The 23,105-nt window shown below is 54.4% G+C and overlaps 2 protein-coding genes across 2 annotated transcripts; both read right to left on the bottom strand.

The window, feature by feature from the left end:
* Window positions 1–530: 530 nt before the first annotated feature.
* AQP5 (aquaporin 5) lies at window positions 531–4,268 on the bottom strand. The gene is made up of 4 exons (XM_058822079.1): window positions 3,893–4,268; window positions 2,480–2,641; window positions 2,155–2,238; window positions 531–1,199 (listed from the first exon to the last, which is right to left on the bottom strand). The coding sequence occupies exons 1-4, from the start codon at window positions 4,253–4,255 to the stop codon at window positions 1,014–1,016; spliced, it is 795 nt and encodes a 264-aa protein (XP_058678062.1). The 5' UTR covers window positions 4,256–4,268; the 3' UTR covers window positions 531–1,013.
* Window positions 4,269–13,217: 8,949 nt separating this feature from the next.
* LOC131569795 (aquaporin-2-like) lies at window positions 13,218–22,212 on the bottom strand. Its single transcript, XM_058822078.1, has 4 exons — window positions 21,807–22,212; window positions 17,887–18,051; window positions 16,125–16,205; window positions 13,218–15,209 (listed from the first exon to the last, which is right to left on the bottom strand). Exons 1-4 carry the CDS (start codon window positions 22,170–22,172, stop codon window positions 14,994–14,996), a joined length of 828 nt encoding a protein of 275 aa, XP_058678061.1. The 5' UTR covers window positions 22,173–22,212; the 3' UTR covers window positions 13,218–14,993.
* Window positions 22,213–23,105: the final 893 nt, after the last annotated feature.

The following is a 23,105-nucleotide window of genomic DNA, read 5'->3' as shown; positions in this document are numbered from 1 at the left end:
TTTGGCACATGTGAGGGGCTGGGGAGTTGTGGGTCACTTTTTGAGGGCACCCACGGAACTGTCTGGGAGAACTGGTACAGCTGGAGTCAAACCGGCCGTGTGGGAAGGGCTGGAAGCACTGAGGATGGAAAAGGTGAGGATTGCCCCGGCTCCTTCCAGCTCTGGATGGATCCCAGCTGCCCTGCACTGCAAGGATTGCTCTGTCCAGCCCCAGGATGGACTCCCAGGGGCCCTGAACTGCAAGGATCGTTCCTGCTCCTTCCAGCTCTGGATGGATTCCCAGCTGCCCTGCACCTCCTGCTCTTCCCCACTCCAGCACAGGCACCCACTCATCCTTCCCAGGATTCAGGTTTTCCCCTCCCAACCCAGCAGCTCCCACAGGATCCAGGGTCTGAGTCCTTGCTATTTCTGTGACCCTCTGGGATGAGTTTGTGTCCAGCTCAATCCGTTCTTCCCCCTAAACTTTGAGACTTGAGCTGATTTGCACCCAGGAATTTTATTTTTTTTAAACTTTCCTTTATTTGCAATAAATAATAAACTATAATACAAAGATCTCAACACAGAATCCAAAAAAGTCTTGTTCTTTTGGGAATAAAAAGGACTCCCAGCACCAGGAAAGGTGAAAGAGCATCTACGAGCAGCCCCTGGGCTGGGGGTAGCTGCGCCCCCCTGCCCTAAGCAGTTGTTCCCCTTCCCCCAGGTGTTCCCATCCCTGGGCCAGGTGAGGTCCTACAGGTGCCCCGGTGTGCGGTGTGCCAGGGTGCAGGACTGGAGCCGAGGGTGCCAGGGCCTGGCTGAGGGGAAGCTGGAGAGGTTCTAGAGCTCATGCAGGGGTTCTTTACACACACAGAGAGCCCCCGGCACCCTTCCGGCACCCGCGGGGGCCGGGATGGGAAGGTTTGGATGAAGAGTCAGCAGCTGCAGCTGGGTGTGGTGGTGGCCTGGCTTGGGGCACACACGAGCCCACGCGTGGGCCTTCCTCCCCTCCCTCAGCCTCGCTTTGCCAGCTGCTCCTATGGCGGGGTCAGCTCCATGGACTTCTTCCTCTCCTCCCGCTGCTCCTCCCACTCCTCCTCGGACTCGTAGGTGCCCTTGATGATGGCCACCCTGTCAGACATGTTCATGCAGTAGGGGACCAGGATGTAGAAGTAGAGCAGGGAGGCCAAGCAAGCCCCAAGGATGGGCCCAACCCAGAACACCTGGAAAGCAACAGGGACGTGGTGAGAGCAGCTCCTGGGGCTGCTGCTCCAGCTCTGCTCATGGCACCTCCATCCATCCATCCATCCACGATTCCATCCATGATTCCATCCATCCATCCATCATCTATCCATCATCCATCCATCCATCCATCCATCCATCCATCGTCCATCCATCCATCCATCCATCCATCCATCGTCCATCCATCCATCCATCGTCCATCCATCCATCCATCCATGATTCCACCCATCCATCCATGATTCCATCCATGATTCCATCCATGATTCCATCCATCCATCCATCCATCCATCCATCCATCCATCCATCATCCAACCATCCGTCCCATCGTCCATCCATCCATCCATCCATCCATCCATCCATCCATCCATCCATCCATCTATCTCTGCTCCACATCTCCTGCCACATGGAGAGAGGAAAATACCCGTTCCAGAGACTTCCTGGGCTGCACCCCCTCCAGCCGGTGCTCACTGAGGGCCAAATCTGCTCTGTAAGTGTGGGGCTGAGCTTGCAGGAAGTGCTGGGTGAGAGGAAAGGCCAAGCTGGGCTCCTCTGTGGGCTTCCTTCCCCTCTGATGATGCACCACTGGTGCTCAGAGGGCACCATGGCTGATTTCCGTGCCTGGAAGTGTCCAAGGCTGGGCTGGATGGGGCTTGGAGCACCCTGGGCCGGTGGAAGGTGTCCCTGCCCATGGCATGGGGTGGGACTGGATGAGTTTTTAGGTTGTCCCCACCCAGCCTACCCTGGGATGGGTTCATTTCTGGCTGGCTCTGTGCCCGGGGAATCACTGTTCCCGATGCATCAGGGGGCAAAACCTCCCTCCTTCTCCAGCCCCTTTTTAGCCTTCCTGCCTGGGGTGGGCTCTGAAACCATTCCCATGGCAGTCCCTGCCCTGTCCCCACATGGCCCCCACCTGTCCCCAGTGCCACCAACACCCACCCAGTGCGCGGGGCTGAACCTCCTGGTGACGACGGCAGGCCCGAAGGAGCGCGCAGGGTTCATGGAGCAGCCAGTGAAGTAAATCTGGAGGTGTGGAAAGAGCCCTGGGTTAAGGAGCAGATCAGAGCCACCCTTTGGGAGCAGGGACAGAGTTGGCCCCCAATGGTGTCTCTGCTCCAGAGAGCCCAAGAAAGACGCCAAGATCTCCAGTGTTTGCTCCTCCGGAGCAAATCTCTCAGGATCAACTGCTCGAGCGTTTTGGGGAGCTCTGTGCTCCTCGAGGACATTTTGGGGAGCTCTGTGCTCGCAGGACCCCCTGACTCACCCCCACCAGGTGGCCCACGGTGACGGAGAGGCCGATGGACAGCGCGGGGGAGCCGACGCCGCTGCGCCGGTTGTCCGTGGATGCGAAGATGCAGGCGGCCAGCTGGAAGGTGAGGATGATCTCCACCACCAGGGCCTGGCCTGGGGTTATGTTGTTGTTGAGCTGGAACCATGAGAGCAACAATAATTAACCCTCACAGGGCTTAGCACCACCGGGAGGGCTCCCGGGTGCTTTGCTGGGAGGTTTGGGAGGGTGAAGTTGGAGGAGAAACCCCCAGGGCCCCTGCCCAGCCCCTGCTTGAGCTCCCTGCTCCTTCTCTGAAAGGAAAGAAATGATCTTTCTTTCTTTGCAATTCTCCAAAATCTGTCTCTCCCCCGAGCCTGTCCCTTCCCTGGGCTCTCCACATCTCTCTCCACTTCCCTGTCTCCACAGCACTGAGTGCTTTCCCACCAAATCCCTTTTTTCCTGCATTTCTTTGATCCTTGCAGCCTGTTGTACCCTGCAATTCCTGGAGCACCTGCCCAGGAGGATGAGGACCAGCGGGGATGGGATGGAGGATGAAGGCTGGGATGAAGGTCGTGGCCTGGGATGGGCTATTCTGTCCCAGTGACTCTGCACAAAACCCTGGGGACTCTCAGGGGAACTCGACCCCACTGGACATGGAAAGGACAAAGTGACCCAACCCATCAGAGCTCATTTTTTATCTAAATCTGGCTCGTTTGGGATGTGGAACCTGTGGAATGAGAGGCATTGGAGCTCCTCATCCCAGCGAATGTCTGTGCTGCCCCCAGGCCTGTCCGTGGTTGGAGCAGCAGCCCCACCACTCTCACTACAGATGTTCTCCAGCACTGCCCTGAGGGTTTCAGGCCGTGCTTCATTCCTGCTTATCTCAGAGGGTTCTGCTGTCCCCCCTCCTCCCCTGGGAGCAGCCCCCACTGCTCGGGGCCCCTCGACACCGTCCTGCCCTCGCTCCTTCTCCAGCTCTTGCCCACCACTCTCCCCACCCATCTCCGTTCCCAGCTCCCCCAGGGCTCTGGCTCCAGTGGGCTCCTGCTCCCCCTGCCCATACTGGTCTGACTGGGCTCTGCTCCCTCCCTTCCCCCTGCTGCTGGCACGGCTCCTGTCCCGCGCTAATCTCCAGGTGGAGAGGCGGCACTCAGGAATATCTCAATGGTGCGAGTGACTCACGGGGCCCTCGGGACAGAGGAAGCCCTCATTACAGGAGGGAAAAACATCCCACTCATCACTCGCACAATAAAGCCGTCATGTCAGAGCTCGGCTCCGCTCCCGTCCCATTGCCAGCCCGCCGTGCGTGCGGGACAGAGCGCTCAGGATCCATCCCCAGGATTCTCCTCTCTGTGCTGATGCCAAGGGGAAGGTGAGGGAAGAGGGGAGATCCCGGGCAGGACTCACCGCGTTGATGGCCAGGTTGCCGCGGGTGTTGGCGGGGGTGACGCCGTAGAGGATCCCAGCGCCGGCGATGGCCCCAACCAGCTGGGCCACCACGTAGAGCAACGTGCGCAGCAGGGAGATCTGGTTGCCCACGAAGAAGGCGATGGTCACGGCCGGGTTGATGTGGGCGCCGCTGATGTGGCCGAAGGCCTGCACCAAGGTGCCGATGGCCAGCCCGAAGGCCAGCGCGATCTGCAGGATGCTGGGCAGCGCCGACGGCCACTTCAGCGCCGAGCCCAGCCCGATGAAGACGAAGATGAGCGTGCAGATGAACTCCACAAAGACGGCTCGAGCAAAGGCCAGGGTTAGTATTTCCTTCTTCATGGTGGGAGCAGGTGGAGGGCAGCCAGGGAGGAAGAAAGTTTAGGATTGCTCTGTGTCCAGGCTCTGGTGTGTGCAGCCGGGTGTAGGGCCATACCTATCTATATATGCAAGAGCAGCAGGAGCTGTGTTACAGGGTGGTGGGTGGAGCCAGGGGATTAGCCAGTCCTCCCAAATTACCATGTGAACCTGCAAAAGTTTCCACCTGAAAATGTCTTTGGAGCCTCTTGGTGAACCTGTGACTCAGATATTGGTGGTATTTCTCTCCTTTCCCTCTGCAAACAAAGAGCCCCTATAGGGTGTCTCTGTGGTCGTTGAATAACGAGGTTGCATAACGAGGCTGAGCTCCCTCCTCTGCTTTTGGCTTTTACTGCCTCTCGCCAGGCCCTGGGTGTTTCACTAGCACAGGTGTAGTTAATATTTGCTCCCTCCCTCCCTCCCTTCCCTGTGCTTGCACACTCCTCCTGTTGGAAAACCCTTGATGGGCCGGAGGAGCTCTGCTGGGGCCAAGCAAGGGTGCGTTCGATTTCCATGGAACCTTGAAATGGAAAATCAAACACCTGGAGCTTCTCTCAGGCTGCCAAGAGAGCTCAGCTCCAGCAAACAAGTGGTTTGCGGTTGTCCAGGGAGCAGGGGAGGGTTTGGGGGAAGCTTTGTCCGTCTGGGGAGCTGTAGATGAGCTGGATCTTCCTTGAGGTGCGTGGATGGAGAAATGGCGTGGAAAGAGCTCCTGCTGCAGAGCCTGGCTGGGAACCTCTGCTCCCTGCCCTTTCTGCTGCTCCTTCCAGAGCACTGGAACAAGTGCTGGAATTGGGGCGTGCAGCTGGGAATGGTGTCTCCTCCCCTGTCACCCTGTGCCCTTTCCTTTTCTTTCTGCCTCTCCAGCTCTTGCTCAATGAGCAGTGATTTTGCTCCTGGGAATGCCAGCACCAAGCCACAGGCTCTGCATGGACACAGGCTGTGTTTACATGTCTCCTTTCATGTTCCCGGGGCGCTGCCCTCCATCCCAAACCCATCCATTGGCAGGTGCTTGGCTGGCAGGGAGGGGCAGGGGAGGCACTCGGGGCTGTGCCCATGGAGCTCGTGGGGACGGAGGTTTTGGGGCGGAAAAGGTCTCAGGTGACACTTAACAAAGAATTCTTGGTTCTCTCGTAGCCCTCGCAGCCTTGTGCCAGGATATTTGTTTTTAGATGGGTTTGGGTGCCAGATCTGCTCTCCTTGCTCGGTTGATCCACTTTTCCTGTCCCCAATGATGCCCAGGCTGGTTTTCCCCCTGGCTGCCAGGTCCCTCTGCAGGGGCAGCCACGCTGCAGCACTCAGGGAGCAAAGCTCTGCATTGGTAAAAATTTAAACCAACTGGACAGCGGTAAAATCCTCCCTAAATCCAAATAGTTGGATTCACTGCTGCCTTCTGAGGAGGCTGTCAGGCCTGGGGGGGGTCAAACACCTGGAGAATTCTTGTCCAGACCAAGGAGAGGGAACTTCTTGCCCAGGAGTGGAAATAAATGAGCTTTTCTCTTCCTTTGTACCCAAAATCCTGAGCAAAACAGACCTGGTGGGCCTCGAGGGACTGAGGATCTGTTACAGCCTTAATTCCTGATAATGGTTTTCTCCTGGATCTGCTGATCCGGGGTCTGATTGCAGAGTCAAAGCCCAGATCTGTTATCCTCGAAACACCTGGTCCGTTGGCATGTTTTGGTGAAAGTTTTGCAAGCTGGTATTTCAAGACACCCTGGCCGGATTCCAGGGTGGTAATTACTTGCCACTTCCCTTCAGCCCTGTCTGTGGCTCCAGCTGGATAAAATGCTCCCTGTTCCCATCCTTCAAACCCTTCCTCAATGTCCCCATCCCTTGGGAGCAGCTCCATTTTGCTGTCAGCTCCTCTAGCACTCCCATCGCTTTGGCTGAACAGCCAAAAATGCTTTCCCAGCCTCCCAAGTGTGGATAATAACAGCAAGATCCTGCAGCTGACTAGGAGATCTAATCAAAGAGGGCTGGGAATGACAGGGAAAACTTCTGGAAAACACCACACAAAGCCTCTGCTCCCGAGGCTCTTCAGGAACCTTTTCTCACCAGGAGGAAGATTATGAAGGATGTTAAAATTAGGGTTCATTTGTGTCCTTTTTTTGTCTAGAGGCATTATTAGTTGTTTTGTAACTAGGTTGATAAGCCATAGTTGGAGGGTTGAGAGTCGGTTAGTGATTCATCAATTGTCTAGGGATGGCAGTAGGAGAGTTGGGAATGTTATTGAGATGAGGATTAGTGGGATTCCTAGGAGGGATGGGCTTGAAAACCGGTCAAAGAAGGTTAAGTTCCTGGTCAGGTTCAGGGGGTAGTGCTTGGAGGTTTGTTAGAGGGGGGATTTATTGATACGAATGACAGAAGTTTGGGTTGGATGATTAAAGAGAAAGTGAGTCATGAAGTGAGCATGATAAAAAATCAGGATCTGGGGTTTATTTGAGCATATCATCAAGGAGGGGGGGAACCCCTCTTTAGCTTAAAAGACTAATGCTGGTTCATAGCTTCTTAATGATTAGGATGATATTAGAGAGGGTCAGCTTTCCAAGTTAGTGAGGGCATTCCTGCTGGGCTCCTCGGGTGCCAGCCCTGGCATTTGGAAGGCTCCCTGTCCTCTCCGTGGCTCCGTGCCACTCGAGGAGCTGGTCTGAGCTGGAGGTGCTTTGATGTGTCAGGTTTAATGGGATTGGGCAAGGTGCAGCAGGCCTGGGGCGGGCGGCGCTGACAGACGGACACCCACGAGCCGGGGGCACACACGCCTCGCCCGCCCTGCAGGGACAGCGCGGGAGGCTTTGGGCAACAGGGGCGGGTTTGGCTGCCTCCTTCCTCCTCCTCCTCATCCTCCACATCCTCCTCATCCTCCTCTTCTTCCTCTTCATCCTCCTCCTCCTCACCCTCTTCTTCTTCCTCCTCCTCCTCCTCCTCCTCCTCCTCCTCCTCCTCCTCCTCCTCCTCATTCTCCTCCTCATCATCCTCCTCCTCATCTTCATCCTCCTCCTCCTCCTCGCTGTCACCAGCAGACAAACAACACAACCCAAACCTGCCCCAATCTCCCACTCAGGAGAGGGACCCCAAAGCAGGGAGGGGGTGGGAGGGAGGCAGCTGCTGCCTCATCCTCACCCAGGTCTGCCTCACCCAGGGAGGCTGTGTGTCACTGAGGCCACCCTGTGCCACCCCTGGCTGTCCCTGCTGTCACCCTGCTCATGGTCGGAGCCTGTGCGGGGCTGTTTTTAATTTGCTGTTATTAATTTGCTGTTGTTAATTTGCCGTTGCTAATTTGTTGTTGTTAGTTTGCTGTTGTTAGTTTGCTGTTGTTAGTTTGCTGCTGTTAGTTTGCTGATGTTTGTTTCCTGCTGTTAATTTGCATTTCCTTGCTTTTTCTGGTGAGTTCAGCTCCGTGCTGCACCTCGGGGCCTGGCAGGGGCTGCTCCAAATTCAGGTTGCAAACGCTGCTGAGCCAGGGTTTGGGGTTTCCTCCTCACCTGGCTCCGTACCTCAGCCAAGGACCTTAGAACTGGCCCAGTAATGGAGGCAGGGACAACAACAGAGACAGGATGTCCTCAACAGGAGACACCAATTCTGCTGGAACTGGGATCACAAAACCACAATTAATTGAGCTGGAAAAGACCTCTGAGACCTTCAAGTCCAACCCATGACCTAAAGTCATGAGCTGGGATGAGATGACCCAAAGACCTTGTTTGGGATGACATCAGAAGAGAAAGTCTGGTTCAGCTTTTCAAGAGAAAAAGTACTTCTTGCTGGCTCAGCTCCAGCATTTTGCAATGAGGCATTGATAAGGAAAAACTGAAATATCACAGAGCAGAAGCAGCAAACGTTGCCCTCGTGATGCTCAGTTTGAGGGCTGCAGGGAAGGCTTTGCTGCTGCTCTGGGATGCCCCTGTGCAGGTGTTTCAGGTGTGGATTTCAGGATCCCTCTTATCTGACCCCATCTGCTGTCCTCTCTTTGAAGCTGAGTGATGACACCGCTGGCCTGGGGCTCGCAGTGTTTCCACTTTCTCCTGCCCTGCAGCAACGAGGCTTTGGCTTCTCTCAGTGCTGGCTGCAGAGCCACAACTGTGACACTGAGCTTTGGGATGGTGACACTGAGTTTGAGCTGTGACACTGAGATTGAGGCTGTGACACTGAGATCTGGGGCTGTGACACTGAGCCTTGGGGCTGTGACACTGAGATTGAGGCTGTGACACAGAGCTCAGGGGCTGTGACACTGAGTTTGGGATGGCGACACTGATCTCTGGGCTGTGACACTGAGATCTGAGGCTGTGACACTGAGCTTTGGGCTGTGACACTGAGTTTGGGGCTGTGACACTGAGCTCTGGGGCTGTGACACTGAGCTTTGGGATGGTGACACTGAGCTCTGGGCTGTGACACTGAGCTCTGGGCTGTGACACTGAGATCTGGGATGTGACACTGAGCTTTGGGTTTGTCCCCATGTCCACTGTGGCTGTGACACTGAGGTCTGGGCTGTGACACTGAGATAGGGGCTGTGACACTGAGTGCTGGGGCTGTGACACTGAGTTCTGGGGCTGTCCCCACATCTCCTGTGTCTGTGACACTGATTTCTGGGGCTGTCCCCATGTCCCCTGTGCTGTCCCTGCTGCTGCAGCCCACCGTGGCTGCCAGGGGTGACAGGGACCTGCCAACCCTGGATACCACCTGGACGCTCGTTAATACTGAGTGGTGACAAAGCTTAATGACAGCTCTGCTCTGCTCTTTGCTCAGTAATTCCTGCTGGTCAGGGCTGCTCTGGGGCTGCTCTGCCCCCTCAGGAGTTCATTTGCACTGAAACCACCGTTAAATTGTCCCATGGGATAATAATCAGGGAAAGCAAAAGCCAGGTCAGAAAACCAAACCACACAGTGGGAAAGGTGGGATGAACCCTCCCGATTTTCAGCCCTTTTCAGCAAAGCCACCAGCACCAGGGACATCCCAAGGCTCCCCTTCTGGTCACTTGGAATTCTTCTGGGCTGTGTTGTGTCCTCAGGATTCAGAGTGGGGAGGCAGTGGTGTTTTCCCTCTGCAAAGATGTTTGCTGTGGAAATGTCTTCACCTGTGAAGCCCTTCCTTGGTTTACAAGGAGCACAGCCTGGAATAAACGGGAAGGATGTGGGGAGGGAGAAATCACCTTCCCCCTCCCCTTGGCACTGCCATCCTACCTGGGCTGGAGGAGCTGCACCAAGGCACAGGGGCCTGAAATCACAACCAGGCTCTGAATGACCTGAAAAACACACCATAAATAAATCAATGACTTCTTGATATCATTGCAGGAATCTGGAAACTCCTAAAAACCTTCTGGGGGGTGTTGGGGAAGATGAAACAGGAAAGCCTTATCAATATGATTGCCTGGCAAGAGATTTTGAGAATATGGAAACTATAAGCAAGAGTGAAATGAAAGCAAGCTTTGAGATCCCTCAGTTACTGAACAACTGGAAAACAATGGTGTGGCTGGCTGAAGGTGATCCCCTTTTGATGGAACAACACCCTCTGCTTGCAGGCACGTCCAAGGGTCAGAGCAGACCCCACAGCTTGGCAGAAGGGGCCCAAAGAGGAGTTTTTAGGGTTTAAAATGTAACACAGTGTGGTAATGTAGAGATTCTTATAGGCTGTATGGAAATGCTGTAGGATTTGTATATTGTACTAGATTGGTTAGTGAGAATCAGAATATTCAACACAGAAGATGATTTATGGTATTGTAATGAGAACTTTGCTCTCTTAGCTCTTATCTCTTGCCTCTTAGCTCTTACTTTTCTATGCTCTTACCCCTTTTACTCTCTTATGCTTTTGCTCTCTTGCCTCTCTTACGCTCTTTCCCTCTCACTCTCTCTCCCCCTCTCTTCTCTCGGGCCTGCTCTGAGCTGTGCCTGGCAGCTCCCAGCAGAGCCCTGCACCCAGGCCCTTTGCAATAAACCCCAAATTCCACAACCTGGCTCCAGAGATCTCTGGTCTCTGTCTGTCCTGACCAGGGGGGTGAGAGCTGGACAGGACCCAGAGCCCCCTGAGCCTGGGCTGAACCCCTCAGAGGGGGTTTCTGCCCCCATGCCCAGGTGAGACCCCACCTGCAGAGCTGCTCCAATCCTGGCCCAGCCCAGGGAGGAGCTGGAGCTGCCGCAGAGAGCCCAGAGGAGGCTCCAGGATGAGCAGAGGGATGGAGCAGCTCTGCTGGGAGGAAAGGTTAGGAGAATTTGAATTGTCCAGCCTGGAGAAGAGAAAGCTCTGGGGTGGCCTCATTGTTGCCTTTCACTGCTTGAAATAGCAGGAAAGATGAAAGGAGAAAATTTCCAAGGATCTGGAGTGCCTGGACACAGGGAATGGCTTCCCACTGCAGAGGGCAGGGATGGATGGAACATTGGGCAGGAATTCCTCCCTATGAGAGTGGTGAAGGCCTGGGATGGATTTCCCAGAGCAGCTGTGGCTGCCCTGGATCCATGGACGTGCCCAAGGCCAGGTTGGACCGGGCTTGGAGCATTCTGGGACAGTGGGAGGTGTCCCTGCCATGGCAGGGGTGAGACAGGATGAGCTTTAAGCTCCCTTCCCACTCAAACCCTCCTATGGCTCTATGAAAAGCCAAGATTTTCACACAATCCCCTGGCTCCAAATGCCCAGGGTTTCACAGCAGAACATTTGGGACAGCTGGGGAATGGGAAAATCCATTTTCCCTCCATTCTGCCTCTGAAACTCAGAGCAAATGCACCAAGGAACTTCTCAGCTTTAAAAATCTTCACTGGGGATTTAAAGAGACCCATGCTGGGAAATTCCCTTGTGCCATCAGATCTGAAGCTGAAGGTTCTTGCACTGAGGGTTGTCTGGAAATGTGAGATTTTCCTTTGGATTCCTGGGAAGTTTGGATAAAACTTGAAGCAGAAACTCCATTCTCTCCATCAGAATCTTTGGAATAGAAGAGTTTGGGGATGTTTGGCTGGAGCACCAGCACCCTCTGGGATGGTCTGTGGTCACTGTGGTCATTTTCTACACCTGGCCCTGCCTCCTCCTCTTGCCCTCCTGGCTCCTCAAGGAAAACACCTCGGAAATATTTCTCCATCTACAAACAGATCCATAAAAATGATTATGTAAAATAGTGAGGTACCTGATCCCAGGCAGGTCATGGCATTGCAGGGCAGGAACTGCTGGAGGCTCACACTGCCTCTGGGACTGGGACTGGGAAGGTTTGGAAAGGTCAGGCCAAGAAATCCCAAGCAGAGAACTCAGCTCTGTCCCCTCCTTGGGCTGGTCTCTGTCCTCCCTGGTGTGACAGGGGCTCAAGGGGTTTGTCCTGTGCTGGGATATCCAAGGTACAGCTGAGTACATTCTCCAGGCCATGATTTTACTTCCATGTTGTCCCAGTGGTTTTCCCATTTCCCCACACGATGCAGAGACCCCTCAGGCACTGGGATCAAGGTCGGTGCTCCCAGGTTCTCCCAGATTCCCTGAGCTGGGATTTGGATGCTCCCAGGTCCCTACAACAGGTAAAGGATCATGGGTGGGTGTGCAATGCTCCATCCCAGAGCTGGAATGGGCAAGGGAGGGAATTCCTTGGGATTAACTTCAAATTGTGGCAGAAGTTGTGAGGAGCGGAGACCAGGACACAGCCCCAGGGCTCTGCTGAGACCCCTCAAATCCTGGGGTCCCCTTGGAGAGACCCCGAGGGGCTGGAGATTTTCCAGGGCTGGGAGTGGAGCTGGGGAAGGGATGGAGCACCAGGGAAGGGTCTGGAGAGCTCCTGAGGGACCTGGGCAGGGCTGAGCCTGGAGAAAAGGAGGCTCAGGGGGGACCTGGTGGCTCTGCACAACTCCTGACAGGAGGGGACAGCCAGGGGAAGTGGCCTCAGGGTGTGCCAGGGGAGGTTTTGCCGGATATTGCGGAAATTCCTCAATGGAAAGGGTTTTCCAGACCAGGGCAGGGGTGGGGTCCCATCCCTGGGGGATTTCAAAGCTGTGGCACTTGGGGACATGGTCAGGGGTGGGGAAACGCTTGGGCTGGGTGGTCCCCGAGGCATTTTCCAACCTGGACAATTCCACGGTTCCAGGAGCATGGCAGCCAAGCAGCAAGGACAAGGAGAGGACGAGGGTGTGTGGAAAATGCTCTGGAGGTTCTGCAGCTCTGCAGAAGGGTCAGCCCAAAGCTGAGGCACCCCAGGGTGGGAGAAGGGGAACACCTCATGATGTTGGGAGTGGAAGGACATGGGAATGCCTCAAATCCTGGCTCTGACATCCAAGTGTGGCCAGTGCAGGGAGGGTTGGGGTCTGGCCATGGCAGCTCCAGGTTCCTGGTCCTGCTCGCCAGTTCCAGCTCCCCCGGTGCAATCTGAAATGTTTGAGTGCTTTCCTGACAGGGCAAGTTTGGGAAGTTACCCAGCTCCACAGGGAAGGTGAATTTGTGTTCCCAGGAAGACTGGGGCTCCTTCAGCACCCTGGCTGAAGGGTCTGGGATCTGAGAGGTGACTTTATATCTGTTATTTACCATAAATGTGTCAGTGTTTTCCATAAATGTGTCAGTATTTCATCCCTGTGTTTGAATTCAGGAGCTAAAAAGGAATTTAAAGCACTTTGTTGGAAAGAGGAGAGCCATTATCAGACATTAAACCTCAGGTTCAGGCCCTGTGAGACTTAAACATTGTCAGGGTAAATAATAAATGAAATGCTTCGATCTGGAGAAGAGACATTGAATGCACCAACATTAATTTAAATAAATAACTGAATTCATCTGTGGCTTTTTCCACAGCAGAGCATGCCCAGGGTGACTTCTGGAAAAGTCTGTTGGGATTTTCCTGCACACATACATGGAATAATTTTCCTTTAAAAAGCATCAAAAAACCCAAATGGCTTTTAAAAGTGAGCATTTGATAACAGAAATACAATTTGACACTGGGATTGATTTAAAACATGATTTTATTTCCACTGCTGAGAACAGAGGGAATTTTTGAGAAGCCTCTTCTGAGCTAAAATTCAAATTCACCATCAAGGAGCAAAGGGAAGCAGAGCCCCTGCTTTGGGTGGATCAAACCAGGGCTGGAAGTGCTGCCTTGGCAAAGCCCTCCGGGGGTGTTTGCATGGATTGGCTGTGGGTAAACACCAGGTCTGGGCCGGATCAAAGCTGGGCTCCCTCCTCACCCCTGCAGCAGCAGCCACTCCAACATCTGAGGAAGAGCAAGGGAGGAAGGCAAGGATGGATTGGATGGGAGGAGGGGATGGTGCCAATAGAGCAGAGTGAAGAGCATCCTGTGCTGGGAGTGTCCTGTCTGAACAGGGAGAGGGAAACGATCCAGAATGATCCATAAATCACCTTATGATTGGAATTGGGCCCAGTCTCATTGAATATTCCCATCACAGCCTTTCCAGAGAAATCCTGGTGGGGCTGACACTGCTGGGGCAATGCTGGAGACACTGCTGGGATCCACTCTGGGAAGGGAGAACGTGGGGCAGAGCAAGGGAAATGGGGTTAAATCAATGGCTGAAATGGGCTTAAATCAATGGCTGAAATGGGCTTAAATCAATGGCTGAAACAGCAAAGTTCACCCAAAAACCAACCCAAATTCCTTGGCTGGGCTGAGGACCATGAGCAGGTCCTGAGAGGGCAGAGGGGAAGGGGTGGGAGGGATTTGGAGGGTCTGGAGTGATGCAGCCAAGAGAAAGGGATGTGAGAAGGAGGTGATGGAGATGAGAGGGAATTCCTCCCTGTGAGGGTGGGGAGGCCCTGGAATGGAATTCCTGGAGCAGCTGTGGCTGCCCCATCCCTGGAAATGCCCAAGGCCAGGTTGGAGAGGGCTTGGAGCAGCCTGGGAGAGTGGGAGGTGTCCCTGCCCACGGCAGGGGTGGGACTGGGTGGGGTTTGAGGTCCCTTCCCATCCAGCCCATTCCATGATTCTGATTCTTCACACCTGGAACACGCTGGGTGTGAAATCTTCCCTTGGTGTGTTCCAGGTGATCCAAGGTGAACAGGACCAGAGGAAAGAAGGGAAAACCAGGGAGAGAGAGGAAGGACAACCCTGGCCCAGCAATGAGGTGGGTCTGAGTTTGGACTGTAACCTGGGTTGGCTCTTTCACAGGAGGGAGAATTTGCAAGTGCTCCCCAGTGGGGCCTGCAGGGACTCATGGCCATGCTCCCAGTCCCATCTTCCCAGGAAAGCTCCTGTGGGAGCACCTCTGTGTCCTGTGTCGGGTGGGAAATGGCACTTGGGTCCCTTTCACAGCAGAGCCTGTCGTGTGTGGCATTCATGGCTCAGAGTGAGCGCTCCTGCTCCTGCTCCTGCTCCTGCTCCTGCTCCTGCTCCTGCCCCTGTGTGTGGGCCCAGAGCCGAGCAGGGGCCCGGGACAGGAGCAGAGTGCAGCAGCAATGAGGCATTGGGTGGAACCTCCACACCCAGGGTAATGAACAGTCCTCAGGCTCCTCAGAGCTCTCTGGGAGGGAACAGCCCCAGCCAAGCTCCGTGTCCTGTGAGGGGCACGAGGGACAGGGCATCCTGGGGACATCCCTTGTTCCTGCGGGGTTGGGATTGACTGGCTCTCCCCCAGATCAGAAACCCCCCGGGCATGGGGAGAGCTGGGACAGGAGGTGGTGGGACCAGCACAGCATCTCCTGGGAGAGGAGTCAGCTTCAGTGCCCCAGGAGAAATGAAAGGAGAGAGGGGACAGGGGAGATGCTCCTCTGGATGAGCACTAAAACCACGCCAGAGGGTTCCAGCTCCTCTCTCGGCCCAGGGAGGGTTTGGCTACACCTTCTCAGACATGCCCCTGGGCAGGCTCTGGGGCGAGTGCAGCTCCACGGACTGGCGCCGCCGGGCCTCGCGCTCGGCCCAGTCCTGCTCGGGCTCGCAGCCCTTGAGGATGGCCAGGCGCTCCGAGAGGGTTTTGGCCTGTGGGAACAGCACGAAGTTGTAGAGGATGGAGGCTGCTGCAGCCCCAATCAGGGGGCCTACCCAGAACACCTGGAGAGGAGAGGAGAGAAAATGGGGTGAGCAAAACCCAGCCTGGCTTTGGAGGGTGGGGAGGAGCTGGGATCTCTGAGGGGCATGCCAGGGGCTTGGGTTCCCTCCTGGGGACAAAACACAGAGTCAGCTCTGCTTTGGGCATCACTGGGGATCTGAGCTCCCCTCCAGTGCTGGGATATTCCCAACCATCCTCTTCCACCATTCCCCCTCTGCCCAGACTCTGCATTAATGACAGGCCCATTGTGAACGTGCTGAGGGATGTGGCATCATCTGGAGCATTTTCCTGCCCACTCATGGATTGCTGTGGGAGGAGGAGCAGGAGAAGGAGGAGGCACCTGCCTGGGCCAGACACCTTGGTGACATCAGGAGCCACCACAGCTCTGCCTCCAGCCAGGCTCTTTGTAGACGAAAACAATAAAATCATGGAATCTCCTAAGTTGGAAAGGACCCACAAGGATCCCAAAAATGCTCCCTGGCCCTGCTCAGGACAAGCACCACCAATCCCATCCCAGGCCTGAGAGCATTGCTGAAATGCTCCTGGAGCTCCAGCAGACTCAGAGCTACGGGCATTCCCTGGGGAGCCAGGGAGTGTTCCCAAAGGTGCACCTAGATCCAGGAACCAGGAAAGCTCCCCAGGACTGGCAACAGCTCCACTCTCCATCGGTTTTGTTCCCCGTGCCAAGTCATGTCAACAGACCTCACACCCTGATCCTGTTGCAACGCTCCCAGTTTGAAGTTTGGAAAAGCTAATTAAGCACCCAGCAGCCGCACCTCCTTTTCCTAATCTCTCCATCTCTCCTCCAGCTGGGAGCTGGCATGGAAATGCCTGGGATTTGCCTGGCTTGGTGAGTTTCGAGGAATACTGGCAGTGTGGGGGCCTGATCCACCCCAACCCAGCCCCAGAGTTCTCACCCAGTGGTCGCTGAAGTCTCCCACGATGACGGCGGGGGCGAAGGACCTGGCAGGGTTCATGGAGCAGCCGGTGTAACGGATCTGCCGGGAACACCACGGCTGCTGTCAGCATCAAACCCTTCCACCTCACTTTAAAAACGCTGGGGTGTCATTAGGGTGACAGCTGAGCTGCTGCTGCACCCTTCAGTGTTCCTATTCCAGGAAAAGGCATCCCGGGAGCTGCCAGCACCTGAGTCAGCACTGTGAGGTGGCTGAGCTCACAGTGTCCCAGGGTTGCTGTGCTGCAGCCCCGGGAGCTGCGGGGGTGAGCTCCCAGTCCTGCAGAAAATTCCCTCTCATGCCCCTGAGGACGGGAGGAACAGTCCCATGGACACAGGGGCTCGTGGGGCACTGAGGATGGAAGGTGTGATGTTGGGGAAGATGAAACAGGAAAGCCTTATCAATATGATTGTCTGGAAAAAGATTTTGAGAATATAGAAACTATAAGCGAGATTAAAATGAAAGCAAGCTTTGAGATCCCTCAGTTACTGAACAACAGGAAAACAATGGTGTGGCTGGCTGAAGGTGATCCCCTTTTGATGGAACAACACCCTCTGCTTGCAGACAGTCCAAGGCTCAGAGCAGACCCCACAGCTTGGCAGAAGGACACAAAGAGTAGCTTTTAGGGTTTAAAATGTAACACAGTGTGGTAATGTAATGATTCTTATAGGCTGTATGTAAATGCTATAGGATTTGTGTATTGTACTAGATTGGTTAGTGAGAATCAGAATATTCAACACAGAAGAAGATTTATTGTATTGTAATGAGAACCTCACTTTCTTAGTTCTTACCCCTCTTAGCTCTTGTCTCTTACCCTGTTTATTCTCTTACCCTTTTTACTCTCTTCTGCTTTTACTCTCTCATCCTCTCATCCTCTCTACCCCTCTCTTCTCTCAGTCCTGCTCTGAGCTGTGCCTGGCAGCTCCCAGCAGGGCCCTGCACTTGGCCCTTTGCAATGAACCCCAAATCCCAGCAGGGCCCTGCACTTGGCCCTTTGCAATAAACCCCAAATTCCACATCTGGCTTCAGAGATCTCTCGTCTCCGTCCATCCTGACCGTCCTACCCCGCAACGCTCCTACAGCATGGTGTGACCCACAGTGTTCTCCTGTGTGCACTGGGTGTGGGGGCTGCTTTGGGCCATCACCCAGGTGGGATTTCCCTGAGCGTCCATCCCAAACACTTCCCAGGCTCATCCTAGAGAGCCCCAGCAGCCAACACATTCACTCCAGGAGAGATCCCACATATCCCTGGAACTCCCAATGGGACTCAAGGGGAGGCAGAGTCTAAGGGAAGTGTCTGTGGCCAGCCGGATCCCTCCTCTGGCTTCAGCCCCAAAACCAGGGGACATTTTTGGCACCAATATGAAAAAACCAAAAATTTCCCAGCTGGAAGAAGTGGCTCAATTGGAAATAGTTGATGGACCTCAGGAAATTTCAGCCCTAAAACTAAAGGAGGAAGATGAGTCCTGCCTTCATCCCTGCTCCTGGCAGGAGCCTTGGAGCAGCAGAGTCCAGCAGGTTCTGGGCTTGGAGTTTTTCATGCCAAATAAAGGCTGACCTCAGGCCACAGCTCTCCCATGGCTCTGGTGGGATTTTTCCCTCTCTCTGCTGTAAAACCACAGGTTACATATCCTCCATCAAGCCAGGAGATGCAGCCAAACGAACTTGGGGCATAAACAAAAAAAGAACCCCCAAAGTGCCAGGTTTTGGCACATCCACTCACCCCGAGGAGGTGCCCCACGGCCACAGAGAGGCCGATGGAGAGGGCAGGGGAGCCCAGGTTGTCCTCACGCCGCTCGTCCGTGGAAGCAAAGACGCACAGGACCAGCTGGAAGGTGAGGAACAGCTCCACTGTCACCGCCTGCCCCGTCGTGGTCTCATTGTGCAGCTGGAACGGGAGGAAAAACATGTTCCAAATCCAGGTTCTGTGAGTGGATGGGAAATATGGAGGAGGAATCCAAAATCAGGGGGAGACAAAGGAGACAGGGGAGATTTTTGGCACCAATAAGAAAAAACTTCCCAGGTAGAAGAAGTGGCTCAATGGGAAATGCTTGATTGACCTCTCAGGAAGTTTTATTGGCAATTTTTTGGTATTTCTTAATTTTTTTTCTTTTCCCTCTTCCTGAAATGCTTTTTGGAAAAGTTTACAAGTTGTATTTTGAAGACATTGAAAAGAAATATTTTGGCATTAAAAAAGAAAAAAAAATCCCTTTCCACACTTTTATGACTCAGAGAATATGTCAGGTCTGATCTGGAGCTGATCCTCCAACTCAGTCCCTTCTTTCCTTGTCCCCTCCCAAATCTAACCCCATTGCTTGGTGATCCCAGGAAGGTCCTAACTGCCCTCCTGCATGAGCACCAGAGTCAGATCTTCCTCATTGTCCTCCCTAATATTCCCCTCCCTTTTCACAGGGGTGATCTGTGCAGGCAGCCACACCATGAACAGCTCACAGGGGAAAAAAGCCTTCTCAAAATCCCAAAATCCCCAGTTCCCACTTTAAGCTGTGAACCAACAAAGCTGAGCAGTCTGAGTGTCCCTTAAACCTCCCGCTTTTATTACCCTCAGTCATTACCAGCCTCAATCTCCTCATTCAGACCAAACCACAATGCCTCTTTTTAACCCTCTTAATCACTCTGGCAGTGCTGCTGAGTCCTGGCAGTGCCTCCCTGCTGTGGGAAAGGTAATTTCCATGTGCTGCTCCCAAGCCAGCTCCCTGCTCCTCCCTCGCTCCCTTGGGATTGGGTGATGCTGATCCTGTGCCCCCCTGGGATGGGACAGGGAATCCCTGGATTTCAATTCCTTTCCCCCCTCCTGTGGGGAAGGGGGTGTTGGAGGCCAGGATACCACTGGAGAACCCCCCATGGGAATCCTGAGCTTCCCTGGCTTTATTTTTTCCCTGAGATCCTTGTGAAGCTTTAGGGAATCTGTGCGTTGGGTTTTGGGATGAATCAGGTGGATCTGGTGTGCCCATCCCATCACAGTGGGAGGCAGCAAGCTGAATCTAATGAAAATCTGGGATTTAGACCCAAATCTCTCCTGTCCCCACCACTTCAGCAACCTGGGAATGGTGGCTTGGCCAAAGCAGAGCCAGGGGTGATTTACTGGCTCTTTTCCAGATCAGAAACCCCAATCCAGGGAATCTCTGGGTTTAGAGCCAAATCTCTCCCGTCCCCACCACTTCAGCAGCCTGGGGATTGTGGCTTGGCCAAGGCAAAGCCAGGGGGGATTTACTGGCTCTCCCCCCGATCAGAAACCCCCCAGGCATGGGGAGAGCTGGGGACAGGAGGTGGTGGGACCAGCCCAGCATCTCCTGGGAGAGAGGGACAGGTGAGATGCTCCTCTGGACCAGCACTAAAACCACGCCAGAGGAATCTAAATCCAGGGAATCTCTGGGTTTAGACCCAAATCTCTCCTGTCCCCACCACTTCAGCAGCCTGGGAATTGTGGCTTGGCCAAAGCAGAGCCGGGAAAAGGCTGCCTGTACCCACACCTGAGGGGAAATTGGGATGAGCCTGGGACAAGAGGGATGCAGAGGTGGGATTTTGGATGTGTCCTTCCTTAAACCCCTGGGAACCCCCAAATCCAAGTGCCCTGACTACAATCCTGGGAAAAACGAGATGGTTGTGACTCCAAGGGATGTGTCTGTGGCCAGCTGGATCCCTCCTCTGGCTTCAGCCCCAAAACCAGGGGGCATTTTTGGCACCAGTATGAAAAATTCCCAGCTGGAAGAAGTGGCTCAATGGGAAATAGTTGATGGACCTCATGAAATTTCAGCCCTAAAACCAGAGGAGGAAGATGAGTCCTGCCTTCATCCCTGCTCCTGGCAGGAGCCTTGGAGCAGCAGGGTCCAGCAGGTGCTGGGCTGTGGCATTCAGAGGCTTCCTACTGGGAATTCCGGGAATTTTGGGAATTCTGGCACCCCTGGCAGGAGGTTTTGGGGAGCTGAGGTGGGGTTTTAGGGATTTTTGGGTGGATTTGGGATGGAATTCCCCCGATTTTGGGCCTCTCCTGGTTCTCTGAGGAAAATTCCAGTGAGAATCTTGGGGAATTCTGGCATCCCTATCTGGAGGTTTTGAGGAACTGAGGAAGTTTTTAGGGATTTTTGGGTGGATTTGGGATGGAATTTCCCTGATTCTGGGGCCTCTGCTGATTCTCTGAGGAAAATCCCAACAGAAATCTTGGGGAATCCCAGGAATTCTGGGATCCCTAACTGGAGGTTTTAGGGCAGCTGAGGGGGTTTTAGGGATTCTGGGCTGGATTTGGGATGAAATTCCCATGGAATTCCCCTGATTTTGGGCCTCTCCTGGGTCTCTGAGGAAAATCCCAGTGAGAATCTTGGAGAATTCTGGGATCCCCATCTGGAGTTTTTGAGGAGCTGAGGGGATTTTTAGGGACTTTTGGGTGGATTTGGGATGGAATTCCCCAAATTTTGGTCCTCTCTGAGGAAAGTCTCAGTGGGAATCTTGGGGAATCCTAGTGGGAATTTTTGGGGAAATTTTTGAGGAAAATCCCAGTGGGAATTCTGGGATCCCCATCTGGAGGTTTTGGGGCAGCTGAAGGGGTTTTTAGTGATTTTTGGGTGGCTTTGAGATGGAATTTCCTCAATTTTGGGCCTCTCCTGGTTCTCTGAGTAAAATCCCAGTGGGAATCTTGGGGAATTCTGGGATCCCCATCTGGAGTTTTTGAGGAGCTGAGGCAGATTTAAGGAATTTTTGGGTGGATTTGGGATAGAATTCCCCCAATTTTAGGCTGCTCCCAGTCCTCTAAGGAAAATCCTAGTGGGAATTCTGGGATCTCCAGCTGGAGGTTTTGGGGCAGCTGATGGGGTTTTTAGGGATTTTTTTGGGTGGATTTGGAATGAAATTCCCATGGAATTCTCCTGATTTTGGGCCTCTCCTGGTTCTCTGAGTAAAATCCCAGTGGGAATTTTTGGGAATTCTGGGACCCCTGCCAGGATGCTTTGGTGAGCTGAGGGAGTTTTTGGGGATTTTTTGGGTGGATTTGAGATGGAATTTCCCTGATTTTCGGCCTCTCCTAGTTCTCTGAGGAAAATCCCAATGGGAATCTTGGGGAATTCTGGGATCCCCATCTGGAGTTTTTGAGGAGCTGAGGCAGTTTTTAGGGATTTTTGGGTGGATTTGGGATAGAATTCCCCCAATTTTAGGTCGCTCCCAGTCCTCTAAGGAAAATCCTAGTGAGAATTCTGGGATCTCCAGCTGGAGGTTTTGGGGCAGCTGATGGGGTTTTTAGGGATTTTTTTGGGTGGATTTGGAATGAAATTCCCATGGAATTCCCCTGATTTTGAGCCTTTCCTGGTTCTCTGAGGTAAATCCCAGTGGGAATTTTTGGGAGCTTTTGGGCCTCTTCTGGTTCTCTGAGTAAAATCCCAGTGGGAATTCTGGGATTCCCATCTAGAGGTTTTGGGGCAGCTGAGGGGATTTTTGGGTGGATTTGGGATGGAATTTCCCCAATTTTGGGTCTCTCCTGGTTCTCTGAGGAAAATCCCAGTGGGAATTCTGGGATCTCCATCTGAAGAGGTTTTGGGCCAGCTGAGGGCGTTTTTGGGGCCTGCCACCCCGCAGCTCCCAAGTCCCTGCCCGCTGTCCCGGGCCTGCCTCGCCCTCCCTGTGCCCCATCCTCACCTTGTTGAGGGCCAGGCCCTGGCGGGCGCTGGCCGGGGTCACCTCGTGCAGGATGGCGGCGCCCACGACGCCCCCCAGCAGCTGGGCCGCCACGTAGAAGACGGCGCGGAGCAGGGAGAGCTGCGAGCCCAGCAGGCAGCCCAGCGTCACGGCCGGGTTGATGTGGGCGCCGCTGACGTGGCCCAGGGCCTGCACCAGCGTGCCGATGGCCAGCCCGAAGGCCAGCGCGATCTGCAGCGTGCTCGGCGCCGGCGCCGAGGGCCAGTTCAGCGCCGAGCCCAGGCCGAAGAGCACGAAGACCAGAGTGGCCAGGAATTCCGCCAGGACGGCCCTGCTGAAGGCGATGGAGCGCAGTTCCCACATCATTGTGGCTCCCAGAAATGATCCTGCCCGCAGTGCCCTCGGTGCCCACCTCCTGCCGTGTCCCTGAGCGTGACTTGGGCCACCATTTATATACCTGGAGGAGGGGGGGCTGCAGGATCAGCTGCTGAAGGGGATGGGATCACGGTCCTGGGAAATCTGATGCTTTTTTTCCTGCTGTGTTCCAGCTGAGGGAACATCAGATCCTGCCTCTTCTATTAGAGCTGGGGAATGCAGAGCTTGCCACCCTGGGGAGGTCATAGATCAGCCTCCAGCAGTGCTGGGATTGACTGCTCCCCTTCCCCATGGCTCCTTACCTGGGAAGGGTTGCTCCCCTTCTCCTGGGCTCCTTTTTGTGGGAAGGGCTGATCCATTCCCCTGAGCTCCTTACCTGGGAAAGACTGCTCCCCTTTTCCTGGGCTCCCCTACCTGGGAAGGACTGCTCCCCTTCTCCTGGGAAGGGCTGCTCCCCTTCCCCTGGGATCCCTTACCTGGGAAGGGCTGATCCATTCCCCTGAGCTCCTTACCTGGGATGGCCTGCTCCCCTTCTCCTGCTCCCCTTCTCCTGGGATCCCTTACCTGGGAAGTGCTGCTTCACTTCTCCTGCTCCCCTTCCTCTGGGCTCCCCTTCCCCTGGGCTCCCCTACCTGGGATCTATCGCAGAGCTGTTCTTGCAGCTGGACCCTGGGAGCATGGAGAGGGCGGGAAGAAATGGGGAGTCTGTGGAGATGGAGCTGAGGTTGGGTTGTGTTGAAAATCAGGCTGTGGGCTGTGATTTAACAACCAGAAAATCCAGGAGCATGGAGGGATTCCTGAGGGTGTCCTGTGCAGGGCCAGGAGTTGGAGTCAATGGTCCTTGAGGGTCTCTTCCAACCAAGATGTTCCATGATTCCATGAACAGTGAGTGCAGGGGAGGCACAAAAGGGATTCACTACAGCT

The sequence above is a fragment of the Ammospiza caudacuta genome, chromosome 31 (genome assembly GCF_027887145.1).
Source record: "Ammospiza caudacuta isolate bAmmCau1 chromosome 31, bAmmCau1.pri, whole genome shotgun sequence".
NCBI lineage: Eukaryota > Metazoa > Chordata > Aves > Passeriformes > Passerellidae > Ammospiza > Ammospiza caudacuta.
Note: the sequence above shows the minus strand (reverse complement) of the source record. Positions and strands in the feature narration are given on the sequence as shown.

Excerpts from the sequence above, each read along its gene's own strand:
- AQP5 (XM_058822079.1), bottom strand. The coding sequence starts at position 4,255 with ATGAAGAAGGAAATACTAACCCTGGCCTTTGCTCGAGCCGTCTTTGTG. Across the intron at positions 2,239-2,479 it reads CCGTGGGCCACCTGGTGGGG|ATTTACTTCACTGGCTGCTC; the intron begins GTGAGTCAGGGG and ends CCACACCTCCAG. Across the intron at positions 1,200-2,154 it reads GGTTCAGCCCCGCGCACTGG|GTGTTCTGGGTTGGGCCCAT; the intron begins GTGGGTGTTGGT and ends GTTGCTTTCCAG.
- LOC131569795 (XM_058822078.1), bottom strand. The coding sequence starts at position 22,172 with ATGATGTGGGAACTGCGCTCCATCGCCTTCAGCAGGGCCGTCCTGGCG. Across the intron at positions 16,206-17,886 it reads CCGTGGGGCACCTCCTCGGG|ATCCGTTACACCGGCTGCTC; the intron begins GTGAGTGGATGT and ends TGTTCCCGGCAG. Across the intron at positions 15,210-16,124 it reads GAGACTTCAGCGACCACTGG|GTGTTCTGGGTAGGCCCCCT; the intron begins GTGAGAACTCTG and ends TCTCCTCTCCAG.